General features: G+C 42.9%; 1 protein-coding gene across 2 annotated transcripts in view; it reads right to left on the reverse strand.

Moving 5' to 3' along the window:
• Positions 1-23,061, reverse strand: part of LEMD3 (LEM domain containing 3) — an 87,647-nt gene that overhangs the window by 10,566 nt on the left and 54,020 nt on the right. For both annotated transcript variants that reach the window (XM_084649603.1, XM_084649604.1), the window contains exons 4-8: positions 12,321-12,388; positions 9,305-9,384; positions 9,080-9,225; positions 5,852-5,953; positions 4,394-4,496 (exon numbers count right to left, since the gene is read on the reverse strand). In XM_084649603.1, the coding sequence (XP_084505729.1) occupies positions 4,394-4,496; positions 5,852-5,953; positions 9,080-9,225; positions 9,305-9,384; positions 12,321-12,388 (499 nt within the window). The remainder of the gene's footprint in view (positions 1-4,393; positions 4,497-5,851; positions 5,954-9,079; positions 9,226-9,304; positions 9,385-12,320; positions 12,389-23,061) is intronic.

Genomic DNA, 23,061 nt, shown 5'->3' on the forward strand with positions numbered 1-23,061 from the left:
ACAAGATTAAGATCCAAGTGCAGGGTTGGTTTTACCACCAGTGGAAAGGTCCTGATGAGGCCTTTTAGGAATCTGATTGTAGTTGGATGAGTGAAAACAGGATAGCTCTTAACTGGAGGATGAAAAGCAATGATTGCTTCAAGGTAGACCAGCAGCAAACTAACAGTCTCAAAGTCCATGAGTAGGTAGTCTAGAGTAACAACAATTCCCATGATTTCTGTGGATAGTTGGCTCTGTTGTGTCCAGGAGGAGAAACATCTCCACAGGTCAGCCAGCATTTTCTGGTGCAATCCTTTCTGCTTTGAGAATAGATTGAATAGTCTCCAAACATGAATGTTCTATGTCTAATGCCCATCCAAATACGAGGCTATGAAATGAGAAGGGCCTGGGTTGGGATATCTGGCCCCACTGTTCTCGAGACAGGAGATCCGTAAAGGGTTGGATGTTGATGGGAGGTCAGGTTGACGTTTTCAGAAGTTATCTGAGCCAGTTGGACACAATGAGAATAACCCGAGCTTTGTCATGGTGAATCTTTTGTAGAATTTGTAGTATCATTCGGATGGAAGGAAAGGCATACTTGAGGTGGTCCATCCATGGTAGATGAAAGACATCGCCCCTGCGGCCTTGGCCCAGAGCTGTTGCTTCCACCACCTATGAGGGATGTGGCCATGAAAATGGTCGCACCAGGCGGATGGATAAGGAAAGGACTCCCACACATACTTGTTCTGGGTTTGTCCAACAAGACAAGCTGTGACCTTGGCAGGAATCATACTCTAGTATTCATGTTGTGTCTGTAGGGTTAGTAAGCAGACCACAGCCAAGCCAGGACTTTTCTATATTAACACAGATTCCCTAGGAAGATAACAGACAATGTAGGAATAGGGACACCAACTGAACATCCATTCTGGATCTGCCAGTCAAGAGCCAATCATCCAGATACGGACAGATGGTGTAGTCATCCAGGCCAACCTCACTGAGAAGACCTCTGTGAAGATCCTGGGTGCTGTAGCTAGGCTGAACGGAAGCACTTTGAATTGGTAGTGCTCTTGGTTTACCAGGAAACTTCTGTGGGACAGGCAAATGTCCACATAAAAGTATACATCTTTCACATCAAGAGCCACAATCCATGTGCCCTCTTCAACAAAGGGGATTATGAATGCCAATGTGACCATACAAAATTCTGATTTTTGAATAAAGTCATTCAGTTGGCATAGACCGAGAATTGATCTCCAACCTCCGTTTTCCTTGGGCAGGAAGAAATATGGGGAGTAGAACACTGTCTCTCAATCCTGAGGTGGCATGTATTCTATAGCTTCTCACTGAAGAAGAGTCCACCTCTGAATGGAGGATCTCTTTGTGAGAGTGGTCCTTGAAAAAAGGGGTCAGGAAGGGGTTTCTGGTGGTGAGGTGACAAACTTGATTGCAAAGCCAGATTGAATCCTCTCCAGCACCCACTTGGCCACTCTTGTTGCCCTCCAGTTGTGAGTGAAATGAGCAAGGTAGCCACCAAAAGTTGTTTTTTTGTTTGTTTGTTTTTTTGGGGGGGGAAGGGGGGAATGAAGGGTGGCATCAATAGAGGAATGCAGTTCTCAAGTATCCTGTCAAAAGTAACCTATGGATGGTGAGTGGGGTTGAGTGGTGGCAGCTGAGGTGGAGAAAGCCACAAATTTGAGTTTTTGTACCCTCTGGCACTTACATAGTAGTTTTAAGAGCACTGGTTTAAGGCTTATAAACCTGCTTGTGATGCTCTCTCTTTGGGGCTAGGATGTAAATGCTCAGGGAGCGTTAAGGACTCTAGAACAACTTAAGTGAGTAAATCAACTCATCTCCTTTCAATGAAGGCATTGGACTCACTAAAGGGGAGGTTCTCAGGGGTATTCTGGACCTCCCTGGGGAACCTTGAAGCATGAAGCCAGGACTCTTGTCTCATGACTATAGTGTGGCAACAGCTAGAGCCCTGTGTGGATACAAGAATTTGTATCCGTATCCAATCCAAAATAGTGGATATTCACAGATTTGCAGGACTATAGCAGTAGCTCTGGACCTAGTATCAGCTGCATCCACTGCTGTTTGGAGCAGTCTTAGCCACCAGTTTGCTTCATTGATGAAGGCTTAGAACCGAGACCTGTCCTCCTGGAGAAGTCTGTCCTGAATTCCACACATTCGGAATAATTTGTGAAATCATATTTTGCTAACAGAGCCTCTTAAGTTAGCAGTTCTGAACTGAAAGCTGCTAGATGAAAATGCCTTCCTCTCTAGAAGGTCAAGGCATTTAGTGACCTTGTATCAGAGTTGTCATGCAGTGATGCAGCCTGAATCTTTCTGTGGCTCCCTGCACCACCAAGCAACTGGACGGGTAAACAGAACTCTGCTCCTTCAGCTGGTAAAAAGTAACAATTTTCAGCCCTTTCTGGTGTGGGGGCACAGAAGACTGAGATGTGTCATATTGCCCTAGCAGGTACTATAATGGCCTTGTTTACTGAGAAGGCCACCCTGCTAGGGCCAAAAGGTTGTAGAACGTCCAGGAGTCTACACTGCATGTCACTGATCTCCTCAAGACAGATCTTGAGCTCAGCTGCCACCCTCTGCAAGAGCTCCTGGTATTGCCTGTGGTCATCAGGCAGAGATGGGGATGATGTAGAGACTGCCTCATCTAGTCAGGAGGATGACATGCCCAATGGAACTGTCAGCACCAGCGATCCAGCTCAATTTCCTCCTTTGCTTACTCCAATGGGGCCAGTGGCACTAGCCAGGGGAAGAGGGCCAAGTTTGATTCTTGTCCAGATCTGGGATGTCTAGTGTACAGACCCCAGAAGGGCCAAAATGAAGGCTGATTGAATGGGGAGTGCTTCAAGGCACTGGGTGTCAACAGTCCCCTGGGTCATAATACCTGGGAGGAGGGTGGCTCCAAGACCTTGAAGAAGTTGTGTGTGGACTGGTCTCCCTCCGAGGGAGTGAAGGTTCATCCAGAACATCAGACTCATCTGATGAAAAGACAGGTTCAAGTTCCACCTGTCGTGCCGTTGGTATGTTCCAGCTTGTGGACAGGGTACAGGAAAGACCCTTTCTCCTCAAGGTGGTTTCTTCTGGTATTGAAATATCCCGTGGAGGATGGGACAAGAAAGAGAAGAGAAGATTATGGGTAGGATAAGTCAAACATATCCTCCGGTGACGTAAAGATCTCAGTCCATCCTGGAGTTCAGAGTTCTGGAGGCCAGATTGACAGATCCAGTGCATCTCAGGAGATGGGCTCAGCAGATCCTTCCTGGAGTATGTTGAATGGGAATCCAACATGGAATTTCTAGTTGAAGCTGGCAGGTGCTGATTTTTGACCTTTGAAAGTTGGAGTCGGAACCAGAGCTGGAAGCAATGGATCCTTCTTCCATTGCACCTTCCCTTCTTGATTGGAAGATTTAAGCAGACTTAATTCTTTAAGACTCACCCATGAGCACTCAACCAACTTGGACAGGGACAGAGAGGTGTCCTGTCTCTCAGAGGAAGATCTAGATAGAGATACGTCCTTATGCTTATGTTCATATCCCATACTCTTATGAGAGGCTTAATGGTTTTGCCCTCTGCTCCAGAATTCATGCTCAGAGGGTTGCTACTCACCATCTGAGGCACAGCACTTGGGGGGTGGGGGGTGGGGAGGGTCTCCCCAGTCTGGGTCAGACTGAGGTCTCATGGCTTTCTCCATGAGATGTTTCCACAAACAGCTCTCATCCCTCATGGGTTCAGGGAGCGAAAGAGGAACAAATGTTGCACTTGGTGGTGATATGAGCCTCCCCAAAGCAGTAAAGGCAGTGCAGGTGTCCACCGCTGATGGAGAAAAAAGAACTGCATTTCCTGCCCCTGCTCTAACCCTGGGATGCTGGGCATAGTACTTTTCTGTGGGCAGGAACTCCTTGAGGTGGAGAGAACTAAACTAACTATAAAGTCTAAAAATTCTAAGAATACTAAATACTAAACTATATACAATATATACATATTTACAAATTAGAAGACCGACAAAGATAGTTTTAGATAAAGAGGATTCTGACTCTGGCCATGCGGTGGTAAGAAGGAATTGAAGAGGCATTGATCTGCACCACCCCTCATGCCCTCACTTCAGAGCATGATGAAAACAACTGAGATGTGCAGACCAATGGACACTACTTGCTAGATATCTCTGATCTCAGGTGTATGATGCACATGTGTACCCATGTGTAAAATACACATAGGGACCAGCGCTTGAACTAAGGTTTTCATCGCTTATGCCTGCAATTTAATCTAGATGGTTTCATTTACTCATTTGAAATATTCAGTAGCTTAGTTTATTGACTAAGGCACTTATGTATGTGTAAGCTCAACATACTGCCCTTTAAAGCAATTCAACAGAATAATTTGAACATACCTGTCCTGAGGTGGTATTAAGGAATCACACACGTGGGGAATAGGCATATATGGCTGCAAGTCTTTGTTCTCCTGACATGCCTCATTGTGACTTCTTAGAACATCTGAGAACACCACAACCAACAATTAGCTACACTGTTACGAGTCAACTTCAAATTTAGTCACCTTTAAAAAAAAATAAAGAATCAGAAGCAGTTCTGGGTACAAACAGCTGTTTCAAGTCCCCTGCCAATATCAGTAGTTTTCAGGTTTCAGAGTAGCAGCCGTGTTAGTCTGTATTCGCAAAAAGAAAAGGAGTACTTGTGGCACCTTAGAGACTAACAAATGTATTTGAGCATAAGCTTTCGTGCCTTTTTGGTTTTTAAAAAGCTCTAAGGAAGACAAATCAGGGAAACTGAATATACAGGGAAAACAGCAAAACTGACTGTATACAAAGTGCTGTCAAATGTAAAAAAAATAAGCCTGGAATAAAGGGGAGGGGGTATTCTCTATAAATCAGTTCTGAGTTTTAATAATCTTGAGTGTTACTTTTAACTATATGTAAAAAAAGTTTTAGACAGAAGTGGGGTTTTTTGTTTTTTTGGTTTTTTTTTAAAGAATGGAACGTTACTCTATCCCCTCCCCAACAAAGTTATTTTTAAAACAAATGATTGTGGTAGAGTTATATGGACATTAATATTGTATATCATATATAATTATGTTTACCCTTCAACCCCATTAAAATTTGGATCAACCACTGTAGTTAACAGGAAGTCCTAAATCAAGACAGTTTTAAAAGTGAAGCTACTGTCCTAAACAAGTAACAACACTGCGTGTATATACTGTCCCTCAAAAGTAGTAAATTAATATTTAGGGGTTAATCTGGATATTCAACTTCAGTAAATAAAATTTGGTCTGGTTTTGGAATGATCTGTTAAAAGGCTTCTTTCACTGGTATACAGCCACTGAAGATTACTTTAGTACTGAATTTATCAGTTTTAAAAGGAAAGTTGGCCAGATCTAGCTTAATTACAAGAATAAATTGGATGTGGAGAGCATTGTGTCACCATTATATAACCCATCCACTACCCTTCCCTATGTCCATTTTTAAGAATAGATTGTTCAGTTAGCATAACTTTGACTATGCTATATTTAAGGTAATACCACAAATCTTCAGGATTGCAAGAATGTATAGTATTCATAAATCGAACACCTTATGCCAATGGTTTGCTTGGGTTTAAAGCGCAGGCTAAAGTGGTTTAGCACTTCTGGGTACAGAATAGGCATTATGCCTAAACTACTGAGCTAATAATGAAACATGGGAAGGAAAAGCACTCGCAACAGAAGATGGGGGAGAGAGTAAACACAAAAGCAGAAGATGAGCATTTGACTTGCCACTTGATACAGAAAGGATCCGTATTTTGAAAATGTGTACAGGTTTTCTAAACCAGTGTTTGTTGTATATTTTAAAAATTCATACCTATAATCTTTACAACCATATCATACATCTGCCTGGTCTCCTCTTCCTCTTTTGTCCAGCGATATTTCATGTAGTTCAAGACTCCCCAAACCATCCCTATACCTGCATTAAAATTCATAATATTCTTTTAGATATACTTAGAACTTTAACTATTCTTAAACGTGCACCACATACTAGCTGGTGTGTTAAATTCAGCAAAAGCCTTGATGTATCAGAAGTACATACTACATGTTACTGTTAAAGTTTTGCATTTTTGCAACAAAGCAGCATAGAAGCTAGTTTGGGGCTGAATAGGAAATGGGTTATTAGATTTTTTTAAAAAATACTTCATTGATATCACTAAAAGGACAGTTTCCCCCTGCTGAGCATCACATTTTGCTATTATTATTGGTAAACTAAAGACCATTTAATTTTCCCTGAGATGAAGTACAATACAATTTGGATTATCTTGACAGATGAAAATAGTGAGGTTTCACATAAGCCAATATCCCTCTAAACCTTCAGTTTGACAGCCTGTGGAACTTTAAAAAGCACACGCTTTGCAGCTTTTGGACTCTACCCTGTTGGCTACAGGCAAGCGTTTGGGAGTAGAGGCAGGATGTTTGAAAATGGGAAAGTCTCATTTCTCATAAACTTGGACTGCTTCAACTCAGTAGTGTTCCTTGCTGTGAAGTACTGCATGTATTTCTACAGCTGAAAATCATTCTGATCCTAACTTTGTATCTCCAAAGAGGTGACAAATCTTTAGGCTTAGCAGGAGTGCAGCCTCCACAGTTTGTGCCTATATGGATCAGGTGTCCCTGGTACTGCAGCAGAGCAGGGAGCCCTCTGTAGCCCCACTGTCACAGGCCACCTCCCTCACTCCCATGACAGTGGAGCTGCAGTGGGCCGGTAACAGCCTATCCCTGCAGGCGCAAAGCGTGGGGAAGTCTGAGGGCCTGATGGGGCAGAGCAGAGACTCCTGGCCAGGATGACGAGTTCCAGGCAGCAAGGGAGGCCATCTCACTGCTGAATGGCTCCATCCCCAGGCACTAGCCATTCAGCAGTGGGATGGCCTCCCCTGCAGCTGGGACTCCTCCTCCCAGTCCTGGCCAGTGGTCTGTTCTGCCATGCCAGGACCACAGCCTTGCCCATACCTTACACTTGCAGGGAACAGGCATCACTGGCTCTGCAGCCGTGCAGGCAGCCCTCTGCAGCTCTGCTGTCATGGCCCCGCTAACTCACTCACCAGGTAAGGAGTGTGGGAGCCATCCCCAGACAAGGAACTGTTCAGCAGTACCCAGCAACCAAGATATCCTCCTTGCGGTCCCAGCCAGGGGTGTCTGCTCAACCAGGACTGAAGCCTCCCTCACACCTTGCGCTCTGGCGTCTTGGGACCCTCAACTATTCAAAGAATCCCCTGCAGGCTTGCTGCCATTGCTGGGAGCCCCCTGAAGCCCCACTGCCCTACACCTAACCCCAACCGTACTACCCCCTTTATTTCCAGCGACTGTAAAAATAAAAAATTGTTAAAAATAAACAAACATTGACAAATATCGAAAGCGGGGGGGGGGTATCAAATTCTGCCAAGCCTACAAGTCCTTCTCTGCTTCAGTTCCAGACAGAAATGTCTGGTATTCTAGTTATTGTAAATAACATGTTCAACTCAGAATTTGACCCAGGTTCTTCCCCACTGGACTTCACCAGTCAGGAAATTAAGCTTACTGTTCATTAACAATCTTGTCAAACATTCCCATGTGCATAAAGGAGCTAAGGGGCAGGAGAGAAAGAAAGGAAAACAAGGTGCCACACTATTCTCAATGATGAAATTGTGAATTCTCTGCTCAAGAAGTCATCTCCTGAAGTGGACAATCTTCTTATTGATCTGTATCAAATTTTGGGGGGAATGTTTAGTGAGAAGGTCATGGATGGTAATTTCTGATGGTTTCTGGAGTTTTGATTCCTCTTCCCCTTAACCCTAGTATGGGACAGGCATTGCACTGGTTGATGATCTCTTAGCAATGAAGAAACAGTGCTGAAGGAAATTCTTTTGGTTCTTCCAGCCATTTTTGATAAACTGACCATGAGATCTTTTTTGATTCATGTGCAGTCCACACAGGAACCAGTCTATGGCTCTTGAGTAGTTCCATCCCTTTTCAGCAAAGGATCTGAGAGGCTATTTATTATTAGCAATACCATCCAAAGTTCAATACAGTCAAGTCAGAGAATGTTAGGGGCTGCTCATTCAGCAGGATTTCACAGTAAAAATGTTAAAATTGTGCCTAGTAGTCTGCATCCGAGTTCAAGGCTCTGATTTTGGCTTATTGAATCACATATAGTCTGGGATTCAGTTACTTAAGAAAATCTCTTTTCCATGCAAAATTACTCCTGATGAGATCAGCAGTGACAACTGAGCAAGAGCCCTGTCAGTTTAAACAGGAGGGCATCAGACTGGCATTTTCTATTAATGATTCATTACACTAACCCATGTTCTGCATCAGTCTGTCATAGCCCAGATTTGTTGATAAGGAGCATGCAACGGGTTGATAAGTGAGCTCGTAGTTATTCTATTGTGGGATATATTTAATTAGGATGACCTTGACTAGGCAGTGAATTTGTTTGTACAGGGGATTGTATTATTTATGCATTAATCATTGCATCGCACCTTGAGTCAGTGACTGGTGCGCCATACAGAAAAATAAAAGTTAAAGACCTAATTTTCTACCCCTAAGTCAAACCTGGTTGCGATTGGGGCGTTGATTGAAGAATATCTGATCTACAGGTAACAGCTTTAATTAACCAAGCTTCACACAAGTGCTACTGTACAGGATAGGTTTTATTTTCAGTGCTTTCTACAGAAATAATATACAGGTTCTCTGGAATTTCTACTCTATCCTCTCCGTGTAGACAGTCTCATCTCCTCTCCTCCATCAACACCTACACAGAATGTTTTGTAAAGGTTATATTATTTTTGTTAGTTTAAAGAAATCAGTGCCCCAAGGAAAAAAAGAAATTTTCCCCTTCCTATAAACGTTTATAAAAGTAATTGTATATGACTTGTACCAAAAACTTCAGATATTACAATCAAGTCATATCAATTTATTACTTCAATTAAACTGTGAGCCGACTCACTCCAGACAAAGAAATATGACAGACAGAATTAGAAGGCAAACATTGCTAGACCCTGTCCCCACCCACACACTTAACTGCAAATTACAACCACTAATAGGATGAATTTAAATAACTTACCCAAAAGCAATATTGATAATCTGTGAGTTACAGTAATAAATGCACGGCGAAAACGACATCTGAAAGACATCTGTGGTCTAGTAGATTCCAGGTATTTCACATCAGTTACATTATTTAATTCCTCACTGGGGTCATTACCAATACACCTATTTAAAAACATTTAACAGTTTTAGGGCTAAATTAACTTATTGTGAAAATAAAAGCCTATGAAATAAAATCACTTACTTTATGCCAACATCTTCCCCCCTACTCATGATCCATTGTAGCACTGTGTTAAGTACTTTTTCATACTCTGGACCTAAACTCTGTCAAAAACAAGTAGTAGACGTAAAAGATTGATTTATTCTGGTATATTAAAGAATGTAACACTAACACATAGGTTTATGTAATACCATATAAGAAGGATCAGTAGACAATACTGATTATTTTTCATATAAAGTTTCAACAACGCACACAAAGGGACACCAAATATATGCAGATTATATGTAACTTTGGGACTAAAAATGAATGACATCCATTGAATTGAGAGATACTTGAGAAGTGTGCCATTCTCAATTTTAAAGGAGTCATGAATCACAACATTCAGCAACAGTCTACCATTTAGTCACTAGGGGGAGCTCAGCATTCTGCAAAATTAAAACCAAAACTAGATATGAACCTATATATAGAATTTATCCTAGAAGATAAACTGCAACAAAAGATTAATTAAATTTTAAATGCATAATATACTATCAAAATTTTAATTAATCCTTCCTTTCCTAGCATACTAATGTTTCTACTGTAAATCATTTCACATCATCTGTTGTAGGAGAAAGCCTTCATTACTTTTTGGCAGGTAAGCTCCACAATTCACCTTTAAATATCCTTTGCACAACCAGACTGAAGCTGAAATACAGTTTAAGGACTACTTTCCTGAAAAATGTAAATTGAAAAAAGATTTTACAGTAAGTCTTATTCTATCACCTAAGGATCAGACTGATATAAATTGTCCTAAAATTAGGAGGACAAAAGTTAATGTGTGAACTTATTTTCGCACCAAGAATGAAAGCACTGAGTAGATTCTAATTTGCTGAATGTGTTGCATTGCTTTAAAATTCTGTCACTGCACACAATTAATGAAGTGCTGCACATCAGATGTTATATTTATATTCCAGTTACAGGCTGGAAGAGTTAAGAGTAAATGAAACTTGTATTTAAAAATGACAAATTTGTATACCAATTTACAGCCTCTCACATTTACAGATTTGAAATCTTATCACCATAACAAATGCCTTTACTTCCTCTCTGCTAAAATCCTTTACTGTGCATTTTATCTCTTACCTTTACTGTTAACACCTTTTTCTATAGCCCCCTCAAAAGGTTACGCCCAGCTCTGCATACCAATAGATACAGAACGTTGCTATCCGTCTTCACCCATCATTCAGAAGTGCAACCAGCAACACCTCCACTCCTTCCCATTAATGTTTGGGATGCTGTTCAAATTGTCCCTTTGTTCACAGTACAAGTAATTTTTGCCAAGTAAACAACATTTAGTTTAGCTGTTAAAATGAGAATACAAAAAAAACCTCCAAATACCATATTGTTTGGTTTTAAAAAAGAGATTAAAATGAGTAGCAACTTAATCGTATTTTTGCCCCAATTGGGAGCAAAAGGAAGAGTGAGACAAAACTCTCCTTTCAGAAGGTTCCAAATGCATCACTTTGATATGAACTCTCTCTCGTGGAGGTGGTTGAAAAATACAGATTTGACACTTCAAAAGAAAGAGGGTTGGATTTTTTTGCAAAAATGTTCACAAAATTATTCCATTTCTCAACCAGCTCTACTCTTATGCTCTTCCCCTTATCTATTAGGGAATGCATATATAGGTGGGGTTTCCTAAGAGACTACTGCCTCTAAGTCCTGTCAAAGGGCCTCATGCTGTTACTGCTGTTGGCTAGTACATACCTGGTAAACTTAGGGCTTGGCTACACTTGCGAGTTAGAGCGCATTAAAGCAGCCCCAGGCGCCCTAGCTCACTCCCTGTCCACACTGGCAAGGCACGTAGAGTGCTCTGATTCCACCACAAGTGCGCTCCTGGTACTCCACCTCAGCAAGAAGATTAAAGCTTGTTGCGTAGTGGCTGAAATGCCTGGGGGGTGTCAGTGTGAATGAGGTGTTGCATTACTGCACTCTGATCAGCCTCTGGAAACATCCCATAATCCCCTTAAATCAAGTGGCCACTCCTCTCATTGTTTTGAACTCGCCTAGGAATACGGATATGCCCTTCTGACAGCCGGCTCCGAGACAAAGCAAGCCATTACTGTGAAATGCTGTGTGTGAGAAAGAGGTGGGGAGGAGTGGGAGGTCTGCTGCTGTCTGAACTTACAAGACAGCACGCTGACATGCTTTCAGCCCCCAAAAACCCACTCTCTCTCCCCCCACATACACACAACACACTCCCTATCACACTCCACCCCACCCCCCATTTGAAAAGCATGTTGCAGTCAACTGCATGCTCGGATAGCTGCCCATAATGCACCGCTCCCAATGCTGCTACAAATGCCACAAATGTGGCCATGCCAGTGCACTTGAAGCTGTCAGAGTGGACAGACTGCAGCGCTTTCCCTACTGCACGCTACGAAGGCTGGTTTAACTCAAAGTGCTCTGCATCTGCAAGTGTAGCCATATCCTTAGAGACCATCCTCTCTCACTGAAAAGAGGATCATTCTTGCTTCTTCTCTGCATCCACGCAGCTGAAAACAGCATGAAGACACAGAATAGCAAAATGCTACTGTCTACTGAATTCTGACCTGTCCTTTTACACTTTTGTAATTCACAAGCTTACAGCAAAATTTGTGCTTATAAAGCAACGTCTCCATTCAGTTTTAAAATCTATGTTCTCTTAAGATTCTACATACGACATCTAGGGTTTTCTGGCTCATTTCATGAAACAGGAAAAGGTTAAAGGATGTAACAAGCACCTTTACTTTCTACATTTACACTCACATTCACAGAAGAAATTTTGCAGTTTAATAAAACAGTCTTTTCCCTTTCCCCCAAAAATAAAAACCATAAGGGCTGTGTGTGAAAGATATGTTCATTTCCAGTGAAATACAAAAAAAGATATGCAATAAGTAGTTAAATTTTAATTATACTGCTACACTGCATGTGAAAGCACCTTTTTAAATACAAATGGTAATGTTAATTTGTGCAAACCTTAACAGATAAAACTAATGAAAAAATACTTTTTCCGATCGCTTACTTTTAAATATGCAGCTGTCTCCTGGACGGAAAGGTTTCTCTGAATAGAGTTGCCACAGTCATGATCTCCTGGTAAAATTAAATTTTTAAAAAATTTTTAATCTATTTATTACTTTGTTATATAAACTAAAAAGCCCACAAGTGCAAACTTACACAGTTAATGCAATCTACACAAGCAGAGAATAGTTGGAGGCGCTAAGTATTTAAAATAAGAACGTGGGAGAGAGACTTCTGGATGCTTTCCCCCCCCAAACATCTGATTGCCACAACTATCAACTGTGATGCTACAAATATGATTAGAACTTCAGGTACGAAACAAAAAACAAGAGCAGAAGCACGTTCTTAAAAACCTTTAAAAACTAGAAGTGAAATAAAAGGTAGTTTACAGAACTTTATTAAAAGAAACATTAAGACTGAGGCAAAACAAAAGAATTACTGATTCAGTTAAGGGTTAACACTTGGTCCACTTCCAAACCCTACCCCAAAAGGATGCCTTAAATAATTGGATAATCCTCCATTTCGTGCCTAATTACTGGGAAACTTCTTGCATGTATGAATTAATTTTTCCTGGCTTTTTCTTTCAAAATCGTGAGAGTCATAAGTTTCTATAAATTTCCCTTCATAAAATGAATCTAGTACATGAAGTAAATTCAGTGCACTGAAAAAGGCTAGAAAGTATACACATACATACCATACAGTTTTATATTTTAAAGATAAAAATGGTTACTTTACATGCAAACCAATGTAAAGTAAAAGCAGATTTGCCATTTACTCTGAACACATTTTTGTGTAATAACTTATTACCACATTGGTCTTACAAATTTCTTATATAAGCGCACCTTAAAAAAATATTAGTAAACAGAAGTATCTAGAACCCCCAGAAATGCAGAGTGCGTTTGACACACATGCCCCTGTCATCATAAAATGAATGCGAGTCAAACTTAAGTGAGGGGGGGGAGGGTAGAAAATCAATGTGTGAAGGCACACTAGCTTCTTGAACAGACCTAATGGTATTTGAAACTTTCTATTTTATCTCCTTATAATAGACGTGTGCAAACAGAAAGTCGTAAGACCTTGCAGACCCGAGTCAGTCTGAAAAGCTTCAAGAATTACATCACCATCATTCTATTAGTAGGCTTGACCAGAACTAGACTTCTAGATTAAATGCACCTCCTTGATCATCCAGAGAAACTGTAGTTTATTGACAGGTTTCAGAGTAGCAGCCGTGTTAGTCTGTATCCACAAAAAGAACAGGAGTACTTGTGGCACCTTAGAGATAAACAAATTTATTAGAGCATAAAGCTTTCGTGGGATACAGCCCACTTCATCAGATGCATAGAATGGAACATATAGTAAGAAGATATATATATACATACAGAGAAGGTGGAAGTTGCCATACAAAATGTAAGAGGCTAATTAATGAAGATGAGCTATTATCATCAGAAGAAAAAAACTTTTGTGGTGATGATCAAGATGGCCCATTTAGACAGTTGACAAGAAGGTGTGAGGATACTTAACTTAGGGAAACAGATTCAATAAATGTAATGACCCAGCCACTCCCAGTCTCTATTCAAAATCAAGTTAATGGTATCTAGTTTGCATATTAATTCAAGCTCAGCAGTTTCTCGTTGGAGTCTTTGGAAGCATTTCTGTTGCAAAATTGCCACTCTTAAATCCTTTATTGAGTGGCCAGAGAGGTTGAAGTGTTCTCCTACTGGTTTTTGAATGTTATGATATCTGATGTCAGATTTGTTTTGTATTCTTTTGCATAGAGACTGTCCGGTTTGGCCAATGTACATGGCAGAGGGGCATTGCTGGCACATGATGGCATATATCACATTGGTAGATGTGCAGGTGAACGAGCCCCTGATGGCATGGCTAATGTGATTAGGTCCTATGATGGTGTCACTTGAATAAATATGTGGACAGAGTTGGCATCGGGCTTTGTTGCAAGGATAGGTTTCTGGGTTAGTGTTTTTGTTGTGTGGTTGCTGGAGAGTATTTGCTTCAGGTTTGGGGGTTGTCTGTAAGCGAGAACTGATCTGTTTCCCAAGATCTATGAGAGATCGTTCTTCAGGATAGGTTGTAAATCTGATGACGCGCTGGAGAGGTTTTAGTTGAGGGCTGAAGGTGACAACTAGTGGCGTTCTGTTATTTTCTTTGTTGGGCCTGTCCTGTAGTAGGTGACTTCTGGGTACTCTTCTGGCTCTGTTAATCTGTTTTTTCACTTTAGCAGGTGGTTACTGTAGTTTTAAGAATGCTTGATAGAGATCTTGTAGATGTTTGTCTCCGTCGGAGGGATTGGAGCAAATGCGGTTGTATCTTAGAGCTTGGCTGTAGACAATGGATAGTGTGGTGTGTCCTGGATGGAAGTTGGAGGCATGTAGGTAAGTATAGCAGTCAGTAGGTTTCCGGTATAGGGTGGTGTTTATGTGACCGTCGCTTATTAGCACAGTAGTGTCCAGAAAATGGACCATTTGTGTGGATTGGTCTAGGCTGAGATTGATGGTGGGATGGAAAGATACAACCGCATTTGCTCCAATCCCTCAGACTGAGACAAACACCTACAAGATCTTTATCAAAGCATTCTTTAAACTACAATAATCACCTGCTGAAGTGAAAAAACAGATTGACAGAGCCAGAAGAGTACCCAGAAGTCAACTATGCAAACTAGATACTATTAACTTGGGTTTGAATAGAGACTGGGAGTGGCTGGGTCATTACACATATTGAATCTATTTCCCTAAGTTAAGTATCCTCACACCTTCTTGTCAACTGTCTAAGTGGGCCATCTTGATCATCACTACAAAAGTTTTTTTCTCCTGCTGATAATAGCTCATCTTCATTAATTAAACTCTTACAGTTTGTATGGCAACTTCCACCTTCTCTCTCTCTCTCTGTGTGTGTGTTTTCTTACTATATGTTCCATTCTATGCATCCGATGAAGTGGGCTGTAGGCTTATGCGCTAATAAAATTGCTAGTCTCTAAGGTGCCACAAGTATTCCTATTCTTTTTGTAGTTTATTGACATACACATACCAGTATGGGGTCACACGGGAAGAGAAGAAAAGACTATCTCTGACCTCCATCCATCCTTGAATTCATCTTTGCAGAGAACTGCTGGGCAACTGCAACCCCATGAAAGCATTTTTCCCCCTTCACCTTACCTAATAAAATTTTTTTTTTCTGCTAGTATTCATGTCTGCAAGTTTACTCTCTCCAGATAAGGAAGACAACCCAAAACACTCACTGACCCAAGAACAGACTCCACCCCCTAAAATCCTTTCCAGAATGGAAAACCCCAAAGTGGTAACAAAGCTAAGAAATGTTAGCTATTTAATTTTTTACACACACACACACACACACACACACAGACACACACCATTTAAGGTAAAACTAGAATTTAAATTTAAATGGAGTAGCTGAATACAATTGTTGTTTGAACGAATAGTGCTCAAACAATTTCTCAGTGGGTCAAGTTAGCAGCCAAATACTACAAGCAAATAATTCCAGAAAGGCATAGCACCATGTCTGCCAACTCTGTTGTGGATTTTAAACAGCAGTGATGTCCCAGAGCACAATCATGATTTGAATAAGAAATATTTATGTGAAGCAAGATCTTTTTCAGACTAATGTAGCCAATGATTTGATTGAATACACTTTTATAGATTTAGAAGTTGCATCTCTGATTTTGTAAGCCTTTGCAATTTGTGTTTTAAGCACTAAGCTATCAATGTCTTACAGGCTTCTTCTCTTTTGACTGGTGGCTGGCGGAGAAGAAGTGGGGATATGGTTTTTAAGAAAGATACTTCTTGTATAGTGTCTGATACCACACCACCTGAAATCAAGTGGAGTTTTTCTATCAAGTTGAACTGAAGTAGGATGAAACTACTGAAAGTTTTGATTCAGTATTCTTTATCAACGAACAATGGGATGTGCAGTACCTGTATAGAAAGATGGTAGTTAACTTATAACAGATGATTTACACCAGGGGTGGGCAAACTTTTTGGCCCGAGGGCCACATGGGGGTTGTGAAACGGTATGGAGGGCCGGGTAGGGAAGGCTATACCTCCACAAACAGCCTGGCCCCCACCCCCTCCTACTTCCCGCCCCCTGACTGTCCCCCTCAGAACCCCCCACCCCATCCAACCCCCCCCACTCTTTGTCCCGACTGCCCCCTCCCAGGACCCCCATTCCTAACTGCCCCCCGGGATCCCCCCTGCTCCCTGTCTCCTTACTGTGTCCCCGCCCCAAACCTCCACCCCATCCAACCGCCCCCTGTTCCCCAACTGCCCCCCGGGACCTCCTGCCCTTTACCCAACCCTCCCCCTGCCCCCCGTCCCCTTACCATGCCAGTGGCAGGACAGGCTTATTGGAAAGCCTGGGAGGTTGGCAGGCGCAAGCCACACTGCCCAAGCAGCAGCATAGCTGCGGGGGGGGGGGGGGGAAGAGGAGGTGGGTGAAGGGCCTAGCCTCCCCATCCGGGAGCTCAGGGGCTGGGCAGGACGGTCCCACGGGCTGGATGTGGCCCGCGGGCCATAGTTTGCCCACCTCTGATTTACACTATGAATAAAAGAGGTTACTCACCCTGTGCAGTTCTTTGAGATGTGTGACTCTATGGGAGCACTTCACACACCTTTGATCGTAGATTTTCATTAGCAGTTTGAGTTCAGCCTGCGCATGTGCTGCTGACATCCTTGTGCCCTGCACCATGGCTATATCAGGCTCTGTGGGTGAATCATACTCCGTTTCTTCTCCAATGCCAAGGAGAAGGAGAGTGGGTATTGGAGCACCCATAGGCACAGACATCTTGAACTACCATTATTGCACAGGGTGAATAACTTCTACTTCAAATAGCGTCCCTGTGGGTACTTCACTTCAGTTGACTCCCCCTCCTTATGGGGATACTGCTTGGGAGCTTCAAAATCAAATCTGGCACAGTGGAAAGAACTGCATTGCCAATTGCCACATCAGATCTAGAGGCATCAACTAAGGCATGATGCCTGGAAATGTATGTGCCGAAGACCATGTAGCAGCTCTGCAGATCTCAGATACCAGGACAGCTTTAAGTAGAGCCACAGATGTAGACTGATCTAATCGAGTGAGCTGACATGCCAGCAGTAGGTGGAATGTAGCACTGTAACAAGCTATAACACACCCCAAAATCCATTTGGATCATCTTTGGGTAGAAATAGAACCTTTAGATCTGTCTGCAAACAAAATGAGCAGGCTATGAGATTTACCAAATGATTTAGTCCTATCTACACAGAAGGCTAGCACAGTTCTGACACCTAGAGTATGGAAGGCAGTCTCCAGGTTGGAATTATGTGGTTTTGGAAAGAAAACTGGTAGGTAAATGACCTCATTCGGATGAAATTCAGAAGATACTTTAGAAAGAAACCTGGGGTGTGGTCATAAGGGAACTCTGTCCTTGTAGAATACTGTGAAAGGGGGTGTGACACTATGTCCCATATGCTTCATAAGAGATATGATTATGATAGGATTATGGCATAACTAAGATGTATTTTATGCAAGATGGGTCATGTGAGATATCATTGGAAAGGTTATGATTTACTGATTATATTTGTATGCATGCATCATTTTTGTATCTTAAGTTAGGAATATTGTCTATGCACCTATTACAAATGTGTTTATACCTGGGGAATGCCCACTAGACAGAATGTAATCAGTCTAGATTGCTGGCTGGAAAGGGTCATTGGGAAAAACAATGGGTCTTTGAAGGTGCTAATCTCCCACTTTCATGGAAAGCCTTCCTGTGGACACCGCAAACAGACTGAGTTGTGGCTGCAGTGTCATGTGATCAAGTCACCTGGACTCCATAATAAAATTAGTACTTTTCCACTGACTGGGGGTGGGAATCACACTGGAAGACAAAAGATTCCCACCATATGTAAAACCGATTTAAGGCAGGGGAGTGACATAATCGTGGTCAGTTCCTCACTGAATCCCCACCCAGTGAAAACATCTAACAAACAAAGATAAGGACGGGAGAAGGACTGAGCCCAGGCTGGAAGGTTGTCTAGCCTGTAAATGAAATATCTGAAGTTTTAAGCTGCAGGCAAGTGCAGCTGGTCTTCAAAAATCTCTGCAATCTGCCTAAACCAACATTTAGGGTGAGAGAGTGCTACTTGTAACCAGTTTCTTTAGTATTTTAAGCTTAGATTGAGTGTTTGTTTTATTTGCTAAGTAATCTGCTTTAATATGTTTGCTATCCCTTACAATCACTTAAAATCTACCTTTTGTTATTAATAAACTTGCTTTTTTTTCTCTAAAACCAGTCTGTGGAATTCATAACGGGGGGTTAGAGCTGTGCATATCTTCCTCCACATTGAGAGAGGGGGTGAATTTCAATGAGCTTACACTGTATAGTTCTCTGTGCAGCGCAAGATGATACAATTATGGATTTACACTCCAGAGGGGGTGTGCACTCAAGTTCTGGGCAATTCCTTAGCTGAGATTTCCCATGCAAAGCTGATCTCTGCATCTGTGTGAAACTGCAGCTGGACGTGTCCCTACCTGGGTGTGTGCTAGTAAAATGCAGTCTGAAGCCTGAGAGAGGGCTTGGGTGACTTGCCTCGGCAGTACAATGTAAAAGGAACCCAGGCTAGTGGGACAGGCAGGCTCAGTGGTACCCCAGTTCCAAGTGGCACACTGGGGTGGGGGGGACGGACCCATCACAGGGGGATCTGCCATTAAAGCTCCAAACTCTCAGATTCTGCAGGCTGATGAAATAGCCACTAAGAAGGCTGTTTTCATGGACAAATTCAGTAAGGTGCAGTTTGCCATTGGTCAAAAGGTGACTTCATGGAGACTTAAGAACCAAATCAAGGTCCCAAACGGGGGGGGGGGGGGGGGGGGACCAGTGGGCGAGATTACCCAGACCTTTTGTGAACCTTACAGTTGTAGGGTTAGCAAACAGCGAGAACCCCTCAATAGTGCTATGAAAAGCTGTTAAGGCAGCCAAATGAACCTTGAAAGTACTGATAGTCCCATTTTCTTTAATTGAAGCAGATATTCCAGAACAAGCAGAATCAAGGCAGATCTGGCGACAGCATTCGGGAATTCAGACCAGCGACTAAAAGCTTCTCCACTTTTGAAGGTATTTCTGGAAGAATCTTTCCTACTATTTAATAATACCTATTGTACTTCTGCAGAACAGACTGACTCTACCCCACGAAACATCAAGGAGCCATGCCTGGAGGTGGAGAATGCTGGGATGAAGCAGTCGACCAGTGCTCTGAGAGAGCAGCTAAGGAGCGATTGGAAGATTTATTGCTGGACAAAGAGCTAGGTGAAACAGGTAAGGAAACTATGCCAACCTTGATAACGTTGGGGCTACTAGAATAACTGCGGTCACTGGTTTGACCCATTATGGCTGTCCTTATGTTTTTATGAAAATCACCTGCTAAAAGCGACAGCTGAGACATTTTGCCTGCCAGGGAAATATATTGCAGAAATTCTACTGTGATGTTCTATTTGACAGTTCCATGATGTTATTGCTTTGCACAGAGGAAAAGGGTTCTCACTCCTCCCCACCAACTGATACTGAACACGCAGGCAACATTATCTGTGATGACTTTCGTAGGCCTGTGTCTGATGAGAGGCAGAAAATGAAGAGAGGCATTTCTGATCACTCTGGTTGAAATGGAGGCTGGATTCTTGCCATCTGACCTGTACCATTAGGGCAGCGATAATAATTAGATCTACCCATGGGCCAATCAGATAATTTTATGACAAGAGGCAGGCCATTTGTGCAGAAGGCTGACTTAAACTTAAAAATCCCACAACTTCAGCTGCCAATAAATAAAGACCTTGATTGCAACATTAAGTATTAGTGTCTCTATCTTTTAACAAAGTTTATAAATCAACATTACCACCTGTGTCTGTGGTAATCTCTAATGGGAGAGGACATAAATGATCTCTGGCAAGCTTTCTGAAGAATGGTTTGTAGGAGGCCAGTGCAAGGTGCATGAACTGGTGAAGATCCCAGTCTGTCAGGCGACTGCCGTGTTGGTTTTTTATAATGTTCATGGTAGAAAACCCTGATTTGCAGAGGTACATTAATCCAAACATTGTTAAAAGATAGATGGTTTAGATGCTGATTATTCTGAAACCGGTAAGCATATCAAGTCCAGAAATCACAAAGTCTCACTTTACTGAATTTTGCCTTCAAGACATCTGAGCTCTGGAGACTTAAAATTTGTAATTGAAAGGCACCTTCATCAATTGAATCAAGAAAGTTATTTGCTTCAGAAAGGCAAGGTCTATTGGCAGAGACAACAAACTGAACACAAACAAATTAAAGCAAATCTTTCGGAATTTTAAAATTCTCAAAATCACATTTTAAGATTTTTGATCGGATTGTTTAGGAATTCTTGCATCATTTTCATCAACGTTTCATCTGTAGCAGCACGCCATGAGGGAAAATGCAACATCTCTCCTGTTAAGTCTGTCTCACAGATTACGAGATTCCTCTGAAAGAAGCACACTTTTTCAAACAGATCCCCAACACTGCTCGCAAGGCCTTGGAGTTGCAAGTTGAGTGACCAGTAATATTGCACAGATAAGCTATCATTCATAAATTCCAGGAACTCACAAGCCTTGTTGGTCTTGTGGTTTGAACAAAATTCTATTTCTTTTTGAAGCACACACAATCTAATACATGCTCCCTATTAACCAGTGAATGTCGTCGTGCTCAGAGGCAGATTAAGCTTTTGTGGGGCCCTGAGCCAGAGCAAGTAGGGGCCCCACCCCATCCCTTCCGCCTGCAATCCCCTCTGCCCATGCTCCTACCAGGGAAATGGGGTCGGGGGAGCGCCGGGCAGGCGGAGCGGGTCCAGGCATGGGAATGCCCATTTTTCCAGGGTCCCCCAATTGGCCAGGACCCCTGGCCAATCCACCACTGGCTCTGCTGAAAAGGTCATTTATAAAAGAGCTTTAAAAAGACACGGTGGCAAGCTAGAAATTGAGCATATGTAGTTCACTAATCTCATCACAATACCCATTTTTTTCATGTCCCCAGACAACTTACCACAGAGGACAGTCTGGGGAATGATGTAGTGAAGTGTGTTTAATGAAGGGCATATCACTGCCAAATGTGAAGCAATGCCCTTCTGTCTCCCTGTCATGTTCTCAGTCTGTAACAAGCAAGTTTACTTCCCGCAGATCTAAACCTTTTTTCGAATGAGCCTTTTACCCTTTCAGAAATGATCTCTCATGTGGTATAGGTTTCTAATGGTGTTAAACACAAAAATTCTTCCTTGAAAATTTCACTATCATAAAAGCTAATGAATAGCAATAACCGGGCAGTGTCACTTAAATCACTTGATTAGTCCCTGCGCTGCAGAGAACACGTGGCACTTCCTTTTTTGTCTGGACATGAACAGGTCCACCTGGGGAGTCCCCCACCTGAGGCCATGCAGAAGATCAGGCTGATCACCTCCGGATGGAGCTACCATTCGTGGCAAGACGAGAAAATCCTGCTGAGGTGATCTGCCAGGACGTTCTTGGCTCCGGGCAGGTGGGTGGCTACCAGATGAATGGCATGCCGCACACAAGAGTCCCAGAGGCTGAGCACTTCCTGACAAAGGCCAAAGACCTGATTCTGCCCTGCTTGTTGATGTAGTACATCGCGGCTGTATTGTCCGTCAGGACCTGCACCACCCTGTCCATCAGGTGGGGCAAGAATGCTTGGCAGGTCAGGAGAACCGTGTTGAGCTCCCTGACGTTAATATGAAGGCCCAGATCGCTGTGAAGCCAGCAGCCCTGGTTGTTGAGCTCACCCAGATGGGCTCCCCAGCCCAGGTCTTACACATCCAAAACCAGGGTAAGCAACGGAGACTGGGTCACAAAAGTAACCCTCCACAGCACCAACTCGGATCCAGCCACCAGTCTGAGGATGAAAAAAGCGGTTCAGCACCATGACCAGTCAATCCAGGGCGTGCCTGCTGGGAATATAGACCGAGGCCAGCCATGCCTGCAGAGGTCATAGATGAAGATGGGTATAGTGGACCACATACGCGCATGCAGCCATGTGGCCCATCAGTTGCAGGCATGTGTGGGCTGTGGTAAGTAGATGCTCTTTAAGTGGGCAATCAAGTCCAACATGGCCTGGAAGCATGCCTTTGGAAGGAAGGCCCTGCCTCGCGTGGAGTTGGGAACTGCTCCGATAAACTCTATTCATTGGACCAGCGTTAACATGGACTTTTCTGTGTTTAACAACAGGTTTATTGCAGATGGATCGCACCAGGTTGAGGCTCTGTTGGACCTGCCCCAGAGACGTGCCCTTGATGAGCTAGTCTTTGAGATACGGGAAGAGCTGGACACCTTGATGTCTCAGGTAAGCCACTACCGGTGCCATGAATTTCGTGAACACCCTGGGGGCCGAGGATAGGCCAAAGGGTAACACTAAACTGGAAGTGATGTGCTACCACTATGAAGCGCAGGAACGCCTGTGACCCAAGAACACGGAGACATGAAAGTAAGCGACTTAAGTTGAGAGCGGCATACCAGTGCCCCAAATCCAGGGAAGGAATGATGGAGGTCAGGGAAACCACGCGAAACTTCAACTTCTTGAGGCCATGCAGGTCCAGGATGGGCCTGAGGCCCCCCTTTGGGCTTCGGGATTAGGATGTAGCAGGAGTGCAGACCCGGCACCGCTCCTTAACGTGTGACTCCCCCAGGCACTTAAGGCAGCTGCTGTGGGGGTCGTTCACAGGCAT

This window comes from Lepidochelys olivacea, assembly GCF_965140295.1.
Source record: "Lepidochelys olivacea isolate rLepOli2 genome assembly, chromosome: 1".
In the NCBI taxonomy this organism is placed as follows: domain Eukaryota; kingdom Metazoa; phylum Chordata; order Testudines; family Cheloniidae; genus Lepidochelys; species Lepidochelys olivacea.